This window comes from Podarcis liolepis (assembly GCF_965112155.1).
Source record: "Podarcis liolepis genome assembly, chromosome: 4".
NCBI lineage: Eukaryota > Metazoa > Chordata > Lepidosauria > Squamata > Lacertidae > Podarcis > Podarcis liolepis.
This window is the reverse complement of record NC_139558.1, coordinates 52,883,605-52,905,406: the sequence shown is the minus strand read 5'-3', so window position 1 is coordinate 52,905,406 and position 21,802 is coordinate 52,883,605. Positions and strand designations below refer to the sequence as shown.

The 21,802-nt window shown below is 42.6% G+C and overlaps 1 protein-coding gene and 1 long non-coding RNA gene across 10 annotated transcripts in view; both read left to right on the top strand.

Moving 5' to 3' along the window:
- The window catches only part of LOC310705604, a 328,640-nt gene extending 317,193 nt beyond the window's left edge, over positions 1–11,447 (top strand). The window contains exon 2 of the long non-coding RNA XR_014525402.1: positions 9,729–11,447. This is a non-coding gene — a long non-coding RNA (uncharacterized lncRNA). The remainder of the gene's footprint in view (positions 1–9,728) is intronic.
- The window catches only part of KCNJ15 (potassium inwardly rectifying channel subfamily J member 15), a 32,442-nt gene extending 20,995 nt beyond the window's left edge, over positions 1–11,447 (top strand). For 7 of the 9 annotated variants that reach the window (XM_083500231.1, XM_083500234.1, XM_083500227.1 and 4 more), the window contains one exon: positions 7,938–11,447. In XM_083500231.1, coding sequence (XP_083356357.1) covers positions 7,954–9,081 — 1,128 coding nt within the window. In that variant the 5' untranslated portion in view covers positions 7,938–7,953 and the 3' untranslated portion in view covers positions 9,082–11,447. Of the gene's footprint in view, positions 1–2,339; positions 2,420–7,039; positions 7,347–7,937 lie in introns of those variants that run through there. The other 2 variants (XM_083500233.1, XM_083500232.1) reach the window with 2 other exon arrangements.
- Positions 11,448–21,802: the final 10,355 nt, after the last annotated feature.

The following is a 21,802-nucleotide window of genomic DNA, read 5'->3' as shown; positions in this document are numbered from 1 at the left end:
GAGGGTGTCCGAATTCAAGGAAGTTGGCAAGAGAGAAGCAAAAGGCCTGAGAATGTTGCAACTCCGGAAACATCATTCATAAAATAAAACGTAAAAAGAAGAAAAAAAATTGTCTGCTCGCAGCAGGGAATGGGGGATTCTTTGTGTAAGGTGCTGTCTCTATTCCAGCAGCTTTGTTAGAACTCCTGCTGCTAAACAAAATAGCAGATGTAAGAGTCACTGCATTTTAAAACGGTTTTGATTTCCATGAAAAAACAATCCTGGTCAACCAACATCAAATGTAATACAGCCTACTCTTTGGTCACTAAATAACAAGAGCAATTTGCGAGCCTTTCACTGTTGCATGGATTGTGGCAGTAATCCTAAAAGCTTTGCCCACTCATACATCTAACACAAATCAATTGAGATGTCTCCTAAAATAAATAGTTTGTTAGATTTGCTGAACGCTTTGTCCATAAAGTCTCCATGAAGGCATAAGATATTGTTTGATACACCAACCTTCTATCCAAAAGAAGGTTCTAAACAGAACTATATGAACATTCTTTGATATCCAAGAGGTTAAACTGTTGTTGTTTTTTTGGCAAATGTGTAATTGGAATATATTTATATGGAAGCACAGCTATTTTAAATGCCGAAGGTATTTTAAAACATTGAAGTTTATCTGTTGATTAAGATTAGCTAGTACCTGCCACAAACACTTGTGTTACTAAGACATGGGTGACACAAGTAACTGAGCCACAGACCGCAAAATGTTGCTCAAAGAAACACAATCAGCTCAGGAAATATGGACACACCAGCCGAGAACTAGTATACAGTGGTACCTCGGGTTACATATGCTTCAGGTTACAGACTCCGCTAACCCAGAAATAGTGCTTCAGGTTAAGAACTTTGCTTCAGGATGAGAACAGAAATCATGCTCCGGCGGCGCAGCAGCAGCGGAAGGCCCCATTAGCTAAAGTGGTGCTTCAGGTTAAGAACAGTTTCAGGTTAAGTACGGACCTCCGGAATGAATTAAGTACTTAACACGAGGTACCACTGTATGTCACCCCAAGAGCTGTTTGACAGTGGAACAGACTCTCTTGAGAGGTTGTGTACTCTCCTTCACTGGAGGTTTTTAAGCAGAGGTTGGATAGCCATCTGTCATGGATGCTTTAGTTAAGATTCCTACATTGTAGGGGGTTGGACTTGATGACCCCCGGGGTCCCTTCCAACTCGATGATTCTATGATCGTTTTTCTGTGCACAACAGGCAGGGCAAGCATTGGGATTCTCAGCACCTTGCCAAACTACAATTCCTGTAATCATCAGGATGGTGCTACGAGGCAAGCGCATTTCAAATGCAAAACTGTACATGCTCAGAGTTGTTGTTGTTGTTGTTGTTGTTGTTAAGCAGTGTTGGCAAGCTCTTTCCCTTTCTCTGAACATATCAGTTGTAAAATATGGAATGGTGGTGTGGGAAGAGAATTGATAATTGTTGGCTTTGCATGGCTGTTTATAGCTCTAACCAGCACCACCATAAGACCATTAAGTCCAGAGTACAAAATAATCCAGCCTCACCACTGCCCTGACCATATCTTCCAGGGATATAGGCATCTATTTTATTGCGATCTCTGTCCTACCTCAACTTCACAATTTTCATGGAAATGTTCCCCATAAGTAGATCATTTATTTATCCCGTACCCATCATATGAGATGGCAATGGAAAAGAGATATCCATTCTTTTATTTTAGTTCTGTGTCACAGCAGAAAAGCAGGGGAGCATTTGATGACTGATGTGGCAAAAGGAAATTTTTTTCATCTCAGTTCAAAATTGGGCTGGAGAGCTCATTGGCCCCACTGTACATCAAGTGACATTGACAGGGCTAAGAAAGTGGACGGCACATTTCTGCGAGTTAACTGGAATATCCAGTCTTACGACAGAGAATATTGGAATAAACAAAGCAGAGGTTTGGAAAGAATGCAATCTTTCATGCTTCCAGGCAGAAGTCAGTCAAGCTTGGAGGGAGGAGGTGGGGACGCAACTAGCCTTTGAGGATAAGTTTACTGCTTGCCTCAGGGTCTTTTCCTAGTGCGGATACCACCATTGCAACAAAATTGAGTATCCAATGGCCCCTTGTGGCAACCAGCCCCTATTCTGACAAGCATGGCAGAGGAAAAGGGGAGGGGGGATACTTCTGCCAAGAGAAAAAATAAACCTCCATGGATTTCTGTGGGCTTTAAGGATATAAACAACAGGAATTCAGGATCACATGAGAAGAGAGATGATGAAAGAAACAGAATGCAGGAAGTTGGGGTGGGGTGGGGGGAAGCCAGGATCGGATGGGATCCATTCCAGGATAAGAAAGGAAGTGACTAAAGTGGATACGTGAATGTTACCTAATAAAGAAACACAAATGGAAAGAGGAAGGCACCAAGGACTGGTGAGATGCTATTCTAATGCTTCTTTAACAGGTCAGGAATTCAGAAAGGCAGAGCTTTATAAGCCTCGATAATAGAGAAGACACTGCCTTGACACACAGTGAGAAAAATGGCAAAATCACTGGAGCCAAGGGGACAGTGGCCAAGAGTGAGGCTGTGGCCCTTCTGTACAGGGGCAGGCTGATGCTTGGGGTGTTGAACTGTGTAAGAGAGAGCCTGGAGCGCCTTCACCCCAGGCACAATCCTGGGAAAATGCTTTGCATTGTTTTGGAAATTCACAGCTTAATCCTCACTCTGCTGTGCCAGAGGTGAATGTGGGCACATTAGACAGTGAAGGCCCTAAAAGCCTGCCCTGTGTCCCAACTAAATTGGTCATGAGGGCCTGATAACATTGAGAACCACAGGTCAAGCCATGAGGGCAAATTGAAAGGCATGCTTGTGGGTTGCTCCCAAAGTCTGGAGTTCCTTTCTTCTTCTTCTTCTTCTTCTTCTTCTTCTTCTTCTTCTTCTTCTTCTTCTTCTTCTTCTTCTGAGGCTTATCACCCCAAGGCAATGTAAGACTTCAAATAATAATAATAATAATAATAATAATAATAATAATAATAATACTTAGACATGTTTAATGGCTGGAGGGGGGATTTCTTCTCTTGTGATGTGTGCATGTGTGCACTTTCTTTTAGACCTGCTTCAGGAGATTCTGATGCATACCGGAGTTGCCAAAATAGGCAGATTCCATGCCATGGAATTGAAAATGTAACTGTTCATATCATAATGCTGTTTTCCAAATCTGTGGTGCAGCCGCTTTTGGAATGCTGTGTTCTGGTTCCCTCACCTCGAAAAGGATAGAGTTGGAAAAGGGTCTGAAAAGGACAATCAAGGGGATGGAGCGACTCCCTTGCGAGGATCAGCTGCACCATTTGGGACTTTTTAGGTTAGAGAAAAGTAACAAGCAAGAGATAACCTGGTAGAAGTTTATAAAAGTATGCGCTGCATGGAGAAAGCAATAGAGAAAAGCTTTCCTCCCTCTCTCGTGGCACAGGGATTCATGCACATCCCACAAAGCTGAATTTTGGAAGATTGAGAACAGATAAAAGGAAGTGCTTATTTGCACTGTGCATAGTTTAAACTGTGGAACTCACTCCCACTGGAGGCAGCGATGGCCATCAAAAGATTAGACAAATTCATGGAGGACCAGGCTATCAGTGGCTACTAGCCATGAAGTTATGTTCTGCCTCCACCATCAGAGGCAGCATGCTTCTGCATTCCAGCTGCTGGGAGTAATAGGTGGGCAGAAGACTCTTCTGCTCATGCTCTGCTTGTGGGTTTCCCCCAGGCATCTGGTTGGCCACTGTGAGAACAGGATGTTGGACCATTGGCCTGATCAAGCTACCTTGTCTTGTGTTCTTAAGAGTCAATAGATGGAGATGGAGGGGCGAAATAAGGAAGCAGGAAGACTCTGTGTAAGCTGAGGAGGAAAAGGGAAAATTATATCAGCAATATATTTGATGTTTTATCACATTTTTAACATTCTGTTGGGAGCTGCCCAGAGTGGCTGGGGAAACCCAGCCAGCTGGGCAGGGTATAAATAATAAGTTATTATTATCATTTGGATAGGGGGGACATTGGATGGGGACATGTTCTTGTAGCCTGACATGTGAGTGCAATGATGGACTGGATGTAGGCTAAGAAGCCAAGATCTAATCCATAAAGGCTGTAGCACAGTGGTTCTCAACCTGTGGGTCCCCAGATGTTGTTGGACTACAACTCCCATCATCCCTGAGCTCTGGCCTTGCTAGCTCGGGGTGATGGCAGTTGTGGTCCAACAACATCTGGGGACCCACAGGTTGAGAAAGGCTGCTGTAACATCTACTCTGCATGCAGAAGGTACCAGTCTCCATCCATGACATCTCTAGGTTGGGATGGGAATGCCTCTTGTCTGAAACCCTGGAAAATTGCTGCTAGTCAGTGTAAACAGTTCTGAGCTAGATGAACCAATAGTCTAATTCGGTATAAGGCAGCTCCTGTGTTTCTATTGTCCATTCTTTCGGCTGGCTGTTGTGTGTTTGCTTGAGGATTGCCTAACAACCTTTTCAACTGCCTCACTCAGACACTCCCTCAGGGTTAAGGTGTTCCACCAACCATTTGGGGGCAGCATTCCCCAACCTGGTGCCCTCCAGATGTTGCTGGAATTCAGTTCACAGCATCCCTGACCATTGACCATGTTGATGGGAGCTGTAGTTCAACAACAAATGTAGGGCACCAGGTTGGAAATGGCTGACTCGGATGTGCCCACCACATCTCTTTCCCCATCTTGTTTCCCTGGAACATACAGTGCAAGGTATTTTGTCTTTAATCTGCATTCTAGTTCCAGGTCTGTTTGTTCATTTAAAAGATTTCTAGACTGCCATTCAACCATTGGATTCCAGGATGGTTTTTAATAAACATTACTTAAAAAATGAAAATACAATAAGCAAGAGCTTCCCAAACTGTGTGTCGCAACACGTCAGTGTAGGTGTGGGTGTGCACTGGCGGAAGAAGGGGGTGCGGTAGATGCGGTCCGCCCTGGGTGTCATCCCTGAGGGGGATGACATCACCCCCCTGCCCCCCTGGGACGCTCACTGCTTGCTGTGGGCGGCTAGCCCCGCCCCGGGGAGCACAGCATGTGTGGCGCTCCGGGGGCCAGAGAAGCTAGCTCCGCCTCTGGTTGCACGAACACTACCTATGCTCCTCCTGGGGCTGGAAAGGGGTTAGTTTAATCTCTGGTTTGCTAGTAAAAATGAATTACAGTGTTGCGAAATGATGCATGTCTAAAAAGTGTGTCACCAACATGAAAAGTTTAGAAAGCTCTTCAAGAAAGCATAAGTTCATCAAACAATTACAGACTGGGAGGCATCAAAAGCTTATAGCAGCTAAAGTCAGACTAAAGCAATATCATGCTTTATAATGCCTAAGCAAATCAAAGTGTTTTAAGTCGTTGTCATGTTGGCACCAGGAAGGAATTCTCTGGGGAGGGAATTCTAGAGCTGGGGCACTATTGCAGATAATGGAATGAATGAATGACCCTCTTCTTAGTGCCTACATAATGCATCAGAGCTAAGGACAGTACTTGGAGAAGGACCTCCTCTGAAGATCTTATGGCATGGGCTGGCTGGTATGCAAGGTCCTCTTTTAGATATTTGGGTTCTAAGCTATTTAGGGCTCTAAAGTTAAGTACCAGCCTGTCGAATGCATTCATAACCTGAAGCGTTCGTAACCAGAGGTACCACTGTACATAGTTAGTCTAGCCTTCTGGCTGTCTCTCACCACCTCCAATACTTGAGGTGTGAAATTGACTAGGCCAGAAGGTTGCTTATTTCCATGATCTGTTAACTAGGAAGGAATTCAGTTTTGAGAGGTCAGCTGCAACCCTCTTCATTAGTGGATTTACGCACTCCTGTTGTAGCAGGAGCTGCTTGATTTCTTGTAATTCCTTAGTCATGTTTTTGCACGCTGGACTGCCAACACCCAAAAGGGCAGTATGTTAAAAGAAGAAATGAGGATTAGTTACCTTGGCAAATTAATTCTTGCCCTTGCGTGACTATAGGCGGCTCAGTTCAACAATTCCTTATGGGTTCACGGACTCTGTTTTGCAGATGGAGCTTCTCCACCCCCATTCTGGTCAACAACGCAAGGGCTTTTCCATTCATTTCCTACTTGTGTAAATGAATTTACCATCTTCTCCCAGTGGCAAGTATGGGTGACTCACACCCAAGCTCCATTTGTACGTCAGAGAGAAAGTAACAAGCTGCAGGATGAAGATCAAACCTTGGGGAGCTGAGAGAAAATCTGGTACAGTTCTCTGTCCGTTGGTTAAAAAAAACAAACACTATATTTTCTTGTCCAAAGGTTGTGAACAAGTACCATGCATTTCTTCTCAAATGGTTTTCCGGGTTGGGATTTGTATGCCATTACCTAAGCTGCATTTCCTCCTGCCCATGTTCCAGTTGTTAGTCCGTTGAAACTAAAGCACATTTTCTGATGAACTGCCCCTCCTCCTCTCTTTATTGTTCTTGCTCACATCATCAGGACTTTGTCTTTTTCCTCCGGACATGTTGCAGTGTGTGTGTGGCGTGTGTGCGCGCTGTTTTTACTGTCACACAAAAGTTCTTTTACTGGGATCCTTGGTGTTTTCCCCCTTCTCCTTTTGAGCTTTCAAGAGTTGTCATATGTGAGCTGGTTAAGGAAATAAAAATAAACACAAATTTACCTTCAGCCTGCCAGCAGTTACTCAGTTATGGGTGTAAACATAAATATTCTTTTACTGACAAAACAGGAAAGTTGCATTAGTGAATAATTACATTGTTATCCTGGGTTGGCACACATGTCTACTACAAGTACGTTGATTTCCAGAAATGTTCTTTTAAGGAGTTACAAGGGAGAAGTATTTCTCTCTCTCTCCTGTGGTTCATAAAAATGAATCACTTATTAAAGTTCTCTCTTGAAGCCAAACAATGGAACAAAACAATACTAGCTGCATGAATTGCCAGAGTACAAAGGATGCATGGGGTTTTTTTTGTGGGGGGATTTAAGCACAGGAAGTTTTGTTATTGGAAACTCCTGCTAACTTGCTCTGGCCTTGTGCTGCGTAACCACTGTCTGGTCGTGGAAGCCGTGTCTTTTTTTGTCCCATCAAGCTGGCAAAGACAGGCACCTCCTGCTTTTTGTGTGCTTTGTTCAGTCCTGGACAGAGGCACACTTCATCTCCATCTGCACTGAGCTGGGATTCACAGTAAACAAACTTTGAGAAACTTGTGGTCCAGTCCCTTCTGTGTTTGCTAAGGGCAGGGCCCATTGCTAGAAAGCTGAATTTGTGAATTGCCTCCTGTTTTTTCCACTGACTCTTTGAAATTGGAGAGGCCTATGATGTAAACAGCCTTGAAGAGCTTTCAGGTGCAAATATTTCTTTCTCACGCTCTTTTCTAGGCATTCACAAGATTGCTTGCTTTTATTTCCCCTCTAACACAGCTAGGCATTGAGGACTTGTGAAAATCGAAATCAAAGTGCTCATTTTAAAAATCTTTCCCCCCAGCATTTCTAAGGGAGACATAATTACAGAACTGATTTGGAAAATCATAGCTAAATTGGTCTAGTGTTAATGGAATATTTGTCTCCTGAGTGGATCACATTCAGTAAATTAATGTTGTTATTGTTTTTTAAAAAGAGAGGCCTGTCTTCTTTCCATAATAATAAATATGAGAAATACTTTAATACAATGTAGGACTGAATTGATAAAATTACTTTCTGGACTCTTGAGTCAAGTCATTTATATTGACATGAATGCCAGAGAGGAAATTATATTACTTTGTGCTTATGAAATTAACTTGTCCAACATTGCATGCTGATGTCAGAAACTTTCAAAGTGTAGCAGATTTTTGCCCATAAATATGGAATGTAATCATAATCTGGTGATTTTAATATAGTCTGTTTTATCATAGCTTTGTTGCTGTTCTTTTAAAAAACTATTTCCCCCCATCTATTTAGGTCTAAGACACTGACAATGGAAGCCACCCAGATCAATATGTCACAAGCGCCACTAGTGAACGGCAACATCACTGCTAAGTCGAAGAGGAGCAAACCTCGTGTGATGTCCAAAAGTGGCCACAGCAATGTGAGGATCGACAAGGTCGATGGCATTTACCTCCTTTATCTTCAGGATCTGTGGACCACCGTCATCGACATGAAGTGGAGATATAAACTTACCTTGTTTGCTGCTACCTTTGTAATGACTTGGTTTCTTTTTGGAGTCATCTACTATGTCATTGCCTTTCTTCATGGAGATTTGGAAGGGAACAAACACCCGCAGAACCAGGCCCCCTGTGTCATGCATGTGAGGTCACTCACAGGAGCATTTCTCTTTTCTTTGGAGTCGCAGACGACCATTGGCTATGGCTTCCGTTACATCACAGAAGAGTGCCCTCATGCCATCTTCCTTTTAGTTGCTCAGCTGGTTCTCACCACCTTGATCGAGATCTTCATCACGGGGACTTTCCTGGCCAAAATCGCCAGACCCAAAAAAAGGGCCGAGACCATTAAATTCAGTCACTGTGCTGTCATCTCCAAGCACAATGGGCACCTGTGCCTTGTAATCCGAGTGGCAAACATGAGAAAGAGCCTCTTGATCCAGTGCCAGCTGACAGGAAAGCTTCTCGAGTCCTACGAAACTAAAGAAGGTGAGAGGATTCTGCTTAACCAAGCGACTGTTAAATTCCACGTTGACTCCGCAGCAGAGAGTCCATTCCTGATTTTACCTCTGACTTTTTACCACATATTGGATGAGAGCAGCCCTTTAAGAGACCTTTCACCCCAAAACCTGAAAGAAAAAGAGTTTGAACTGGTTGTCCTCCTGAATGCCACCGTAGAGTCAACAAGTGCCGTCTGCCAGAGCCGAACATCATATATCCCAGAGGAGATCTTCTGGGGTTTTGAGTTTATGCCTGTGGTCTCTCTCTCTCCGAATGGGAAGTACGTTGCAGATTTTAGTCAATTTGAGAAGATCAGAAGATGTCCAGATTGTACCTTGTACAGTATGGACTCTGAAAAACAAAAACTAGAAGAGCAATATAGAAAAGAAGATGAAAGAGAAAGGGAGCGCAGGACAAGGTTTTTACAGCAAAGCAATGTTTGATTTCTCATCCAACACCAACCACAACGAATATTTATACAGCAAGTATTATCATCACCCCCCTTGAAAATGGAAGGGCATCAAAAACTCATCCAAACAGCTGTGGCTGCACAAACAAGACATTGTATTCTAGAATCTATGAAAACCAAGTACACTATCTAGATCTGTTGCCTATTATTTGACCCTTAAGAGTCCTTATTGAGAAACTGGTTTTCTTATAAAGAAAAGGTCATAGCAGATTGAATCTGCATTAACCCCTGCCCCCCTCTGTTTGTCCACCTGAAATAGATGGTCCCACCAATCAAGACAGGAGTCACCACTCCCTTCTCCGTTCATCTGGGGTGTGTGCAGGGAGGAAAAAAGCATGGATAACCTAACCTAGGGGAGGGTTTTCAAATGTGTGTCAAGTAACCATCCTTGTGGACAGCAGGATCCAGACTCAATCTAGACTGAAAGCAGCATGTTGGGGACAAGCAAGAACAATTCCAGATTGAGGGGGAAAACTACATTTTTGTGCTACAAATGGGTTAGTGTGTGTACACAGCCCAAGATGTGGGGCGCATTCACCACTTTTGCATCATTAATCAAAATGGTTTGTTTTTTTAAAAAATATATTAAATGACTTTTGTGTATAGGATGCTGTAACTGAGATGAATATCTTTAAGGAAGCATAGATAGTAGCCTTGTTCTGAGTCAGACCATACGTCCATTGAGTTCAGTCTACACCGATTGGCAGTGACTCTCCAGGCTTCAGAAAGGGGGTATCTCCCAGCCTTCGCTGGTGAAACTAAACTGTACATGGTCTCTTATTTCAGAGGCAGCAGCTCCATTGTAAATACACAGCTATAGACTTCCCCACTCTAGGGACATAGGAAATGCGTTCTACTGAGTCAGAAGTTTGTTGTGATGAGTATTGTCTCCACTGTCCAGGATTTGAGACTGGAGATACAAGATCTTGGACCTGCTGAGAGTGCTATGGCCTCTCCTTGTGTCTTAACACTCTGCCATATGGCGATTTTCATAAAATTGATTTTCAGTTAACCTATGTGAAGTTCAGTATATTGAACAAATTTACTCACGATATTTATTTGACATAGATTAGCCATATAAGTAGGATGAAAGAGAAGGTTCTGAAAGGTTATATATTCTTTGGTATAGTGAGGCTGCAATCCTCTTACACTTCCCTGGAAGTAAATGCAGTTGAACTCAAGGCGGTTTACTTCTGAGTAGACATGCATAGAGTTGCAATGTCAGTGTTTATTTACCCAGATTTTCATGCTTCTTAAGAAAAGGGAAATGACATTCTGGTTGTGTCATTGGAAATCAGTTTCACAGTGGAAACAATTTGAATGACAGTAGACTGCAGCCTCTAAAATGGCTGCCAGTGCAATGTGGACTTGGAGTGTGGGGTTGTACAAAAACAGACCACCACCCCTCCAAAAGCATCCACATCTGTTACAGACAGAAGGTCTCTCCCCTTGGCCACCAGTGTAAATGTCTGTGCTATAGGGGAAGATTAGAGAACCACATTAGAAGAACAGAAGTGCAAGAACAGAGGGAGATCTAATGTGGCCCCCATAGGCTCTATAGCTTCCTAAAACACCCTAACCCTAGCACTCACCAAGGATGCCTCCACCTCCCTTAAAAAACAACAACAAGCAACCTGAGGTACAGGAGCTTTTTCTGGTTGTATGTTGAGAAGTTTGCCTGTTTTTCTGTGTGTTCTATTTCCTGGGGGATGTAGGTATTTTTTTCATTTTCTTTTGATGGTGGTCCTGAGGAGCACCAGTTTTTCTTCTATGAAATGGGTATGTTGTGGTGCTCACAGCAGCATTTCAGATTTCTAAATGTGCCCCTGCCCCCACAGAAAAAGTTGGAGACCTGCTGCTCTGGATTCTCTCTTTCTGGCACAGCAGAGCAAGAAACTCAAGGGGAATCACACAAATATTGCAACAATGGCTTGGGAAACAATCATTTCCCTCTTTCCCACTTCACAGGCTCCTTCTGCCAGTCTTTGCCAAAAAACAAAACAAAAAGAAACAGAAAGAAAATGAATGGCTCCAAGGGACAGTATAGTTTCTTCCCCATCTGCCATCGTATACACAGCAGTGCAGGTGATCAGGCTATCCTAGTCCGGCCAAAAATTCTATTTTGAATCCCTCCTCCACCCCTTTTTAAAAGAAAGCTGCCATGGATATATAGGAATGGAATTGTAAAAGGAAAAAGAGAAGTGTATTATTGGGAAAATGCTACCGATAACGTTTTTATGATATGACATGTATAAGCATTAGAGTCATGTATTTAAAAGATTGCTTGTTTTGCTTTGGACCACTGTTTAATATTCTTAAATAAAGATTTCTGAAACATTTGCTGTCAAATATTCATTTTTAACAGTTAGCCTGTTGTTACTGTTCATCTATCAGATAAAATTATTTTGATAGATTGCATCCCGGAGGTTGCCAGTTCAACACCCCTGGGTACCATGGCATTCATGAAAGTCTCCATTTGACACACCCAGACTCTGAGCTTTCATGTTAAAGAAGTAAGCCTCTATCCTTCGTAGAAAGAAATTTATAAAGCAAAATGTGCAGGTCCCCTCTAAGAGATTTCTCTGAAATGAATTAGCCTGGTTTCTCCCACCTAGCAGTGTTTTTAGCCAATGAGTGCAGTCAGGGCTCTGATTGATAAGTGAGTTGTTTGGCAACAGTAACAGGAATCCCTAGAGTCCTTAAAAACTGTCATTTCCCCTTCCCCTTTAGGGGAAGGACTTATTCCTTTCAGCAAGGATACATCTTTCCTGTAGTGGGTTCCCTAGAAGTACTTATTTTCTTCAAATATTACCACACAAGATGTGTGGGTGGATGTTAAAGATCCCCTCCTGCACAGAAATGACAAATGCAAGATGTGAAATCTTTGCAGAGGCTTGGGCTTCTTTCCTAAGGAGCTAAAGACCAATCACTACTTAAGAATTCCCTGTTAACTTACATGTCTACTCAGAAATAAGTCTCTTTGGGAAGAGTTCAGTATTGTGCTAATATTATCATTCCATCAGTGCAAGCATTTCTGCTTGTCAGATGAAACCATCACCCCTCTCCTCCATGTTGTTCTGGGGTTCTCCAGAGTGAATTTGGGGCAGACATGGGAACACATGGAGGGAAGAGATAGGGGAAAGGAGTCCTTGTGCTGTCTTCCACTAGCACACTAGTTGAATCCGGGCCTTTGTGTTTAGTGGAACTTACTCCCAGGTAAGTGGATATAGGATGGTTGAGCAGGCTTTGGTTTTGAGTTAGCATTGGAGGACACAGGGTTCTTGTGCCATTAGCAGCCGTACAGAAGAATTCAAGGGTTTTCTGGCATGGAAATCCAATTATGAGAAAAACTTTACCATGACACATTTTGTATTATGCCATGCCCTCTCCCCCATGGCAGCCATGTTGCATAATGCTATGCTCCCTTGCGGCCATTTTGCGACTGGTGCCCACAACACTCTCCCCAACACAGAAATGTTTCCACTGGTCTAAAGAGTTTGGAAAACCTCTGTTTTTTTGTGTTTTTTAAAAGCAAGCCCAGACCCAGGTATTATTGTAAAGCAGGCTTCAAGGTCTGAAGGAATAGCTTGATTCTGTCCAGGAGGCCACACTAGGGTATCTTTTGGTATATTAGTTATTTCTTGTAACACATCCACCTCACATACCATAACCCAGGGCTGGTGTCAGGCATGGGTTACATCATCAAACACCTGTGGGGATTCATAGCTAATCAATAGAATCATAGAGTTGGAAGGGACCCTGAGGGTCATGTATGATGGGGCCCACAGTCCTCCATGAAGTCTAATATCAATGCTAGGCATCTCCTTGACTTGATGAATGTAAGCAGTGACAGGAGGGGACCAGTTTCCCTCACTTGCCTTCCAGATTGAGTCTAGAGGGGAATTGGAGGAACCATCCTAGATTTCTTTATTAGAGTTATTCCTCATAGTTATTGAGAGTCTCTATTGCTCAGTAGGTGGTGTCAGATCACCTGTGGTTTAGAGAGATTTATTTCACAGCAACATCACACATTTTAAGCACTCTTATACCACTTTAACAGGCTAGATAGCCACTTATGCAAGTAATGTTTGAGTGGAAATCTTTGGCACTCCAGATGTTTTTGGACTCCAATTCCCATTAGCCCCAGACAGCATGACCAATGGGAACTTTGGTCCAACAACACCAGGAGAGCCAAAGATTGCCCACCATTAGTATATATGAACGGTATATGCTATTTGCCCAAAGAGGACCTGTGTTGAAATGTTTGAGGCAAATAAAATCATTTTGATTGTGATGAAAATAACATTACTTTGAAATGAAGATAACTGCCATTTAGCCTTGGTTGCTTGATTTATTACATCTTTGTCGTACAAGGTCATTAAAACAAATTGTGTATTTGTGCGTGTGTGTATTAAAGACAAAGTATTAGATTGCATTGTGCAATCTACAAAGAACATATGTTTTTGCTGGCTACTCTGTGATAAAAGTCCATTCTATTTTTATAGATTATGAAAAAATCCCAGTGAACGTATCTTTAAAATGCCTTTTAAAGCTGCATTGTTTTTCCACTTGCTTTTTCTGCTAATAATATATTTGATAAATCATGGGGAAAGAATTCAGTACGCTCTATTTTATGGTGTGTTCTCTTAAATTAAAACCATACCATAAGATCAACAAGTATATCTTCTTTTCCTGCAAAAGCAAAACCCCTGTGCCTCAAAATCATCACTCCACACAAGTACTCTTATGCTTACATCTTTTTGGTATAATACAAAAGGGATAAATGTATACACCCATTTAAATTTTGAGGAAATACGATCACTCCCCTACTAACTGCAGCTAGTTAACAACAAAAAGGTCCTCCTTCGCCATACTTTTAGGAATTGATACGAAAGAGTCTGGGAACTATTGCCAATGGAAAAATTGAAACATCAATTGAGACTTTCAAAAGGGCAAGGCAGAAAGTAAACTTGAAGGAGACAAACTTGACAAGCAATAAAATATTGGAGAAAAGGTTTATTTTATCCTATTTCCTTTCATCATTTAAGAAACTGAAATTTTATGTAGTAGTGGTGGTAGCTATTCATGTTACAAATGTGGTAAGTGTTCTTAATGTTATGAGAGGTGCAATGTGCAGAGTGCTCCTGCTCAGTATTCCCTTCAGCCAGCCATGACCTTTCCAGGATAAGCCACTCTATTCTCCCTCCCTCCCTGATTTCTATCCCTAACAGCCTCTCAGCATTCCACAGTCACTGAGCATGCTCAGTCCTCATTGAGCTGTTTAGGACTTTCTCTGTTTACTTCAGATCAAACCCCCTCACTCCCCCCCCCAAAAAAAATACTTTTTGTACAGCTGCAAACCTTGGGGTTCCTCCAGTGTGTGAGGAAAGATACTGCCACTTTGACTAAATAATAATAATAATAATAATAATAATAATAATAATAATAATAATTTATACCCCGTCCATGGTGGCTCCCATCATCATCATCAAGCGAAACAACATCAAATATTAAAAACTTCCTTGAAAAGGGCTGCCTTCAGATGTCTTCTAAAAGTCAGATACTGTAGTTGTTTATTTCCTTGACTTCTGAAGGGAGGGCATTCTACAGGGCAGACGCCACTACCGAGAAGGCCCTCTGCCCGGTTCCCTGTATATAAGGATTCACACTTTAAGAATGAGTTTGCTCATAGTATATAGGATTGGATTTATCTTTAGGTTCTATTTTCCCATTGTGGTTTTTTTGTGGGGAGGGGCATTTGATATGTCACCTTGTTATTACTTTGTGACTGAGAATATGTTGGGTTTTTTTTTAAATATAAAAATAGAAATATCAAAAGCACAAGACAAAAAACCCCAAAACACATGGATCCAAAGCAAAGGTTTTTTGTTTTCCACCTTGCTGTTCCTATTTCACTTGAGTTCATTTAACCTCAAGTAGTACAGACTGGATACATTATAAGCCCACCTACGCCCAAGTTTTCTGGAGGGAGAAAGGATTATTGAAATTTCCCAGATTTTCAGACACACCGCAGTGTATTCTGTATAGCAAGCAGGACTCAAACTTTTAAAGCACATGAAGAAGGAAGGGTGGAGAAATACCTTCCTTCTCTAGGAAGTTATTAAGCATGTCGGAGCCCGGGAGCCAATTGGCCCCATTTCCCTCGCTTTCTTCTTTCACCACATCACTCTGACTGCCCAAGATTATAAATGAATGTGGTTCTCGCTGGCAGAGCTCCTTAAGAGCTTGAAATCGTCACCGATTCTCTCCTCCAAAAGGAGGTCTGACATAAAGGCCGCCTGGAAAGTACGGATAGAGTCTTAAAACTCTTGCAAGCATTTGGCCACTCAGCCGACGAATAGAATAGAATAGAATAGAATAGAATAGAATAGAATAGAATAGAATAGAATAGAATAGAATAATCAGTTCCCTTGGCAATCTGATTTCTTTGAAATTGAAACTGTTACAGAAGTTATGATTTATCTATCCCTCCCTCCCACCCCCAGCTAAGTTGAACAGGTAAAGCTAGCGATGTTTATGAACAATTTGAGAAAGGTAGGAAAAGGGGAGAGAGGATGCCTGTGCCCTCATTCTATCTGTTGTAAGAAAAAGCAAGTGTTACATCATTTCAGCTAGCTTCTTAAGGAACTGATTTTGGGGTGGGGGTGGGTTGAAACTACCCTCAAGTGGCCTACCAGGTCAGTGTGTCTGGCTGTTAACTAGAAGGTTGGTGGTTTGAGCCCACCCAGGGATGGCTGTGGGCAAGATTCCTGCATTGCAAGGGGTTGGACTAGATGACCCTCTGGGTCCCTTCCAACTCTACAATTCTATGATTCTATGAACTGTTTGTTCTACCTTTCCTTAAGTAACCTGAGGTGATGTACATGCCCAGCTCCCATTTATCTTCACAAAAACCCTGCAAGGTAGCTTAGGTTGAAAGATAATGACCAGTCAATAGTTTGTAGCTACACAGGAATTTGAACCTGGGTTTCTGCAGACCTAGCCCAGTATTCTAACTACTACACCTCACTATAGTGACTTTTAAGAGGACTGGGGGATGGAATAAAATGGGGAGAGAGTACAAATGGAATGACTCTGTAGTTCAAACTAAGGGTTAAATTCTTCCTGATATGCTTGCATAATTTTCAGCCTGCTTCTCTCACAGCTTAGGTGACTGTATGACTTTCCATCTGTGTGGCATATATTTGCACTACTGTGTTAAAGGTGCTAAAGATCAAACAGTCCATAACACAATGATGTAGAACCTCCAGCCAACGGGCCCATCTAGTGCTTCCAGGCCTCACAGTTGGCCCGTTAAGCCTTTCTTTCTTTTTTTGTAAGCCACACCCAACTTTACCGGGTGTGTTGTCATATATGGTGTCAGGCTTGGAATAAATTCAAGCCACAGCTGCTGCAAAGGAATCCTTGAAAGGTTGTTTCATAAGGTAGGGGCCACTACTGTGAAGGCGCTGTCCTCAGTACTTGCCAATGCAACTGATTTTAAAGTACAGGCAGACATATATGGGCACAAGCAGTCCTTCAAATAACCTGTGTACCTATAATATATGCATAGCCCTATTGGAATGAGAACTATCTGAAGAACTCATCTTACTGGTTTCATGTAAACATCTCATTATCATGTACTGTAAAATAATATGTTTAGCATTTTATCCCCCCTCCTCCTGAGGCTTCTTTTTGTTTTGTCTTGTTAGTCATGCCATGTTTTTTTATTTATGTGTGTACAATTTTGTAAAAAGAAAATTAAAAAGAAAGACTGACAGACCAGTTCAGGCCTGCACTGCTGCTCTATAAATATTAACTTAGCACATAATCAGAGTTCATGGCCAGCTATTTCTTTCTTAAATCTGCTCTTTACTTTGATAGCCCCCTTTGAGGTATTCTATTTCATCCTTTTTTTACTGTACATGATGCAGCATGCAACACTTCCTCGAGCTGAAGACCAATTACTCACCCATGGATTGACTTCAATGGTGTGATTCATTTGAATAAAGAACATCCACTAATGGATGTTGGCATTCATGCCTTCCTTCTTTATGTTTCTGTAACTGAATTTATTCTGGTTTTTACCTATTGCTGTTGCATTATGCTGAAATCTGAAGAATGCCTCTGAGCTACAGAGTGCATTCAAGTCCTACCCAACATGCCCTCTTCCCTAGTAGCTAATCTGGCTGATACCTATTGCACAGTAATATCTGACTTAACCCCCCTCCAGCTCTCACCTGGGGGCAAAAAATTATTCTCCTGTTTCCTACCCAGGAAGGGCACAGTTCCACACTCTCACTCAAGGGATATGAAACACTTCTCTTTTGCACTTCTAGAGGCGACTTCCATCCTCTCATACTGGAAGTGGTCTAGAGTAGGGAGGAAATCGCATAATACTCCCCTGAGTGGGGAAAGTCCAGAAATTCAAATGCACAGTCATGCCCACTAAATTCAAAGGGGCTCCATCCTGAAGAAGTGACCCCAAAAAGATAGTCTTTTTGGTGTTCCCCCTTTGGCAGTGCTGTTGTGTCGGCTGCCAGGGTAAGGCATGGGGCACTGTGCCAGCCCAACCCTTGCCACTAGAGCCAAGTGAAGCCATGCTGCCCTGCCTGCCCATCCAACGCTGGCCAGGCGGCCGTACAGTGAGGGGGCTGGGGACCCTCAGCGAGACAGGCTGGGCTCCAAGCCCAGAGACCCCTGGCAGCGTGCAGAGCAGGACAGAAATCCTGGTTTGTACCCCCTCAAAATTATGCACCCGGAGCTATGGTCCCCTGGCCCCTCCACGCTATGCCCCTGCCCTTTGGATCACCTCTGAATGGTGCAACCTGCTGCCCCCAGCAGACTTGGCTTATATCCTTCCTTTCTCTAGCCCCCATGCAAAGTGTACTGTCTTGTGGGAGTGTCCTGGACAGTTCTTGTTGCTCAGAGAGATGTATCACAGTCTCAGTGGGGCCTAATCCTGATATTAGGGAAGTTCTTAATATTTGATGTTTTGCTGTGCTTTACTGGGCTTAATGTTCTTTAAATTTGTTGGAAGCTGCCCAGAGTGGCTGGGCAACCCAGTCAGATGGGCGGCATATCAATAATAAATTGTTGTTATTATTATTATTACTATGTGTCTCTTGGCAGGCAGCTGCTTTTGCAAGGGGATGGGGGTCTTGATGATATATTCTCTGTTTCTCTCCACTCCCCCAGGCTCAGCTGCCTCCTAACTCACTTCCTCCTCTTAGTGCAGAATATTTCCTGTGGGGCTCATCGGATCAACAGCCTTGGTCCAAAACTACAACATACTTTCATTCAAACTCCTGCAGTGCATGATGAAAAGACAATTGACTTATAACTAACTATATACTGTGACTTGTTCTACTCTGCCTAGATATAGCAAACAAAACTTCTGAAAAACACACAGAAGAAAACCCTACAGAAAAACTCCAGTTTAATCTCTAGACAACAAGCTATGGTTTAAGGGCAAATGTGTACTCGTTAGAAGCACTCGATGTTTATGGATGTGCTGCTGAGCATTCCACAAGCTTTGTAACAAGGTGTCACAAGATTTGCAAATATCATATGGTTTCCAGTTCTTTTCTGTGTTTAACTGCCTTTCAGGGGTATCACATTCAAAAGAAAGGCTTTAAGCATATCCCAGGAAGCACCACCAGCCGATTTTTAAAAGAACACAGGAGGTTTATTTTGTGAGCTATTCTTACCCCAGGCTTCATGCCACAGGATGTGTATGAACCATGGCAGTGTTTAGTATTTACCATTCTCTGCAGTTTTGCCTTCAGTATATCTGAAAGATTGCCTTCACCCATACCAGCTGCCTGCGCTTGAAGATTGACAACAGAGAACAGAGAGCTGGTGGGCAGAAAAAAAGAGTCCTTTCTGCAGTGAAACCTCAGCTCTTCAGTCCGCCACCATCAACACTGCAAAAGGCCCTGTCACTTCAAGTTTTCAGGACAGCCTGAAAGATTCATTTGCTTCCAATTACTTTTTCTTGAGTTGTTTTATTCTTCTGCTGATGGTTTCAGTTAAGTGTTATATATTAATATTTTGGGGCTGTATATTATAAATGCCGGCTTCCTTAATGATGTTACGGTTATTGATACTGCATTGCATTTTTTTAAATTGTTAGGGATTAGTTATTTTCTCATAAAACCTTCTGGGAGTTTATCTGGTCTCCACTTCCTGCCTTGTAAGCACAAAGATCGTAGCTGGAATCCAGCAAATGCTTATTCCTGAGGACATGGTGACTGCTGTTGATGTGAATGAACAGAAGATGCATACAAATGCTGATCATTCGGCTCAGGGAGGAAAGATGTCCAACTGCTCAGCAAGGAGGGCTTAAGGTGTGTACTAGCGATTGCTGATGCTTCTGAGACAGGAAGGTAATTTGAGCAACTCAACTGATGGCAGGGGCCTCGTCTTCTGCAAGTGCTATCTCAGTAAACACACTTTCTTTTGACTTTTGTAAGCCTGTTGTGACCGCAGGGTATTTCCAATAGCCTCCCTGTGTTTGTTCGAACTATGCTTTCCCTTCTGAACTCTTTTCAGCAAGGTCCAAACACTACAATATATAATTAAGGGCCCAATCTAGTGTCCTCACAAACCAGTGTTGGTCCCTGAGGGCTGTTTAGCTCTCACTCGAACTCAGGTATACATATATATCACCCAAAGGCTGCTGTGGCCCACTGCTTCTGACCACTTTAGAAATATGTACGTGATTGCACATAAAAGCATAGAACAATAGAATTGTAAAGATGGAAGGGACCCTAGGGATTCTCTAGTCCAATCCCCTGCAATGCAGGATTATGCAGCTGTCCCACACAGGGATTGAACCTGCAACCTTGGCATTATCAGCATCATGCTGTAACCAAATGAGGGCCTTCACATTTGATGAGAAAAGCACTGAAGGAGTGTCTCCACTCCCATTGTTCAGTCTGGACACTGAGGTCCAGGGCCTTCTGGCGGTTCTCTCCCTGCGAGAATTGAGGTTACAGGGAACCAGGCAGAGGGCCTTCTCGGTGGTGGCACCTGCCCTATGGAATGCCCACCCATCAGAAGTCAAGGAAATAAACAACTATCTGACTTTCAGAAGATATCTGAAGGCAATCCTGTTTAGGGACTTTTTAATGGTTGATGTTTTATCGTGCTTTTAATATTCTGTTGGGAACTGCCAAGAGTGGCTGGGGAAACCCAGCCAGATGGATGGGGTATAAATAATAAATTATTATTATTATTATTATTATTATTATTATGCACATGGCAGTATGCATACCTGAGTACTAATACTTAACTGAGAATTTGAGCTTCAACTCTTGGAGAAACTTGCTGCATTACTCTGAATATCCCTTCTTCCATTCATAGATCTGACCTTCAGCCATGAGATTTGGATCTCAATGGTTGGTTATGAATCACAAGATAATTAGGAGGAGGACTTTTTCTAGCTTGAACTGTATGCATTTTCGAATCATTTGCTACCGAGTTCTGAGAAATCTTGAGAGCCCGCTGCTCCGATTATATCAGTCAGACAGAAGGCCTCATTACTCAAAAGGCTGTGGGACCTGCCTGACCACAACTTTTCAAATCTGCTCACAATGATTTCTAAAAGTAGATTTTGTTCCCATAATTATGAGGCTTGGTTCATTGCAAATTGTTTACAGCTGAGTAAAGTCAAATTAGAATTGCAGCTGCTGGCTGGTCATCTCTTTTGTCAAATGTTTGGCTGGCTAATAGTCAGAGATAGCTTCATCTGAGATGATCAGTGGATGTTTCATCAATGGCTGCTAATGACAGTAGATGGTCTCCTGATAGCTGAGGATCTCTCTCAGTATTTGGAAATGGAATGAGATACCCATTAGAGGCTGGAGAGGTGACATGCCTCCAGCTTTTGAGAAGAAAGGTAAATTAGGCTGAGAGACAGTGACGAGCCTAAGGTTACTCACTGTACCTTTGGGACTGCCACTCCTGGTATGCCCTGTGGAGGACCTTAAGGTCCACAGATGACAACATTTTGGAGGTCCCAGGTCGTAAAGTGGTTAGATTGGTCTCAACTAGGGCCAGGGCCTTTTCAGTACTGGTGCCCCGACTTGGTAGAATGCTCTGTCACAATAGACTAGGGCCCTGCGGGACTTGACATCTTTCCGCAGGGCCTGCAAGACAGAGCTGTTCCGCCTGGCCTTTGGTTTGGACTCAGTCTGACCCTTATGTTTCCCTCCCCTTATGGTTTTGATTTATGGGCTCCTTTTAAAATGAGGCTGCATTTTAAATTGCATTTTAACCTGTATTTTAAATTGAGGTTTTTTTTCCTATTATGTTTTTACTGTAATTTTACTGGTGTTAGCTGCCCTGAGCTCGGCTCTGGCTGGGGAGGGCGGGGTATAAATAAAATTTATTATTATTATTATTAATGAATGAATAAGGATTTGAACCCAAAGTTTAGTCAACATGCAGCTAATACTACATCACCGTGGCTTGCCTTCACAAAGTGGGAATTTGCGCATTTAAAACAAACCGATGTGGATATTTTGGGATAGTTAAAGTGAGGAGTGTTGACTTTAGATATTTCTTTATACCATACATGCTTAGCAGAAACAGGATGGGGCATTTGAAGATGATAACCTGTGAAAATTACTACAACTATTCCTGCCACATATCAGAGACATATCAGAGTGTGACCACCAGTTCCTGTGCAG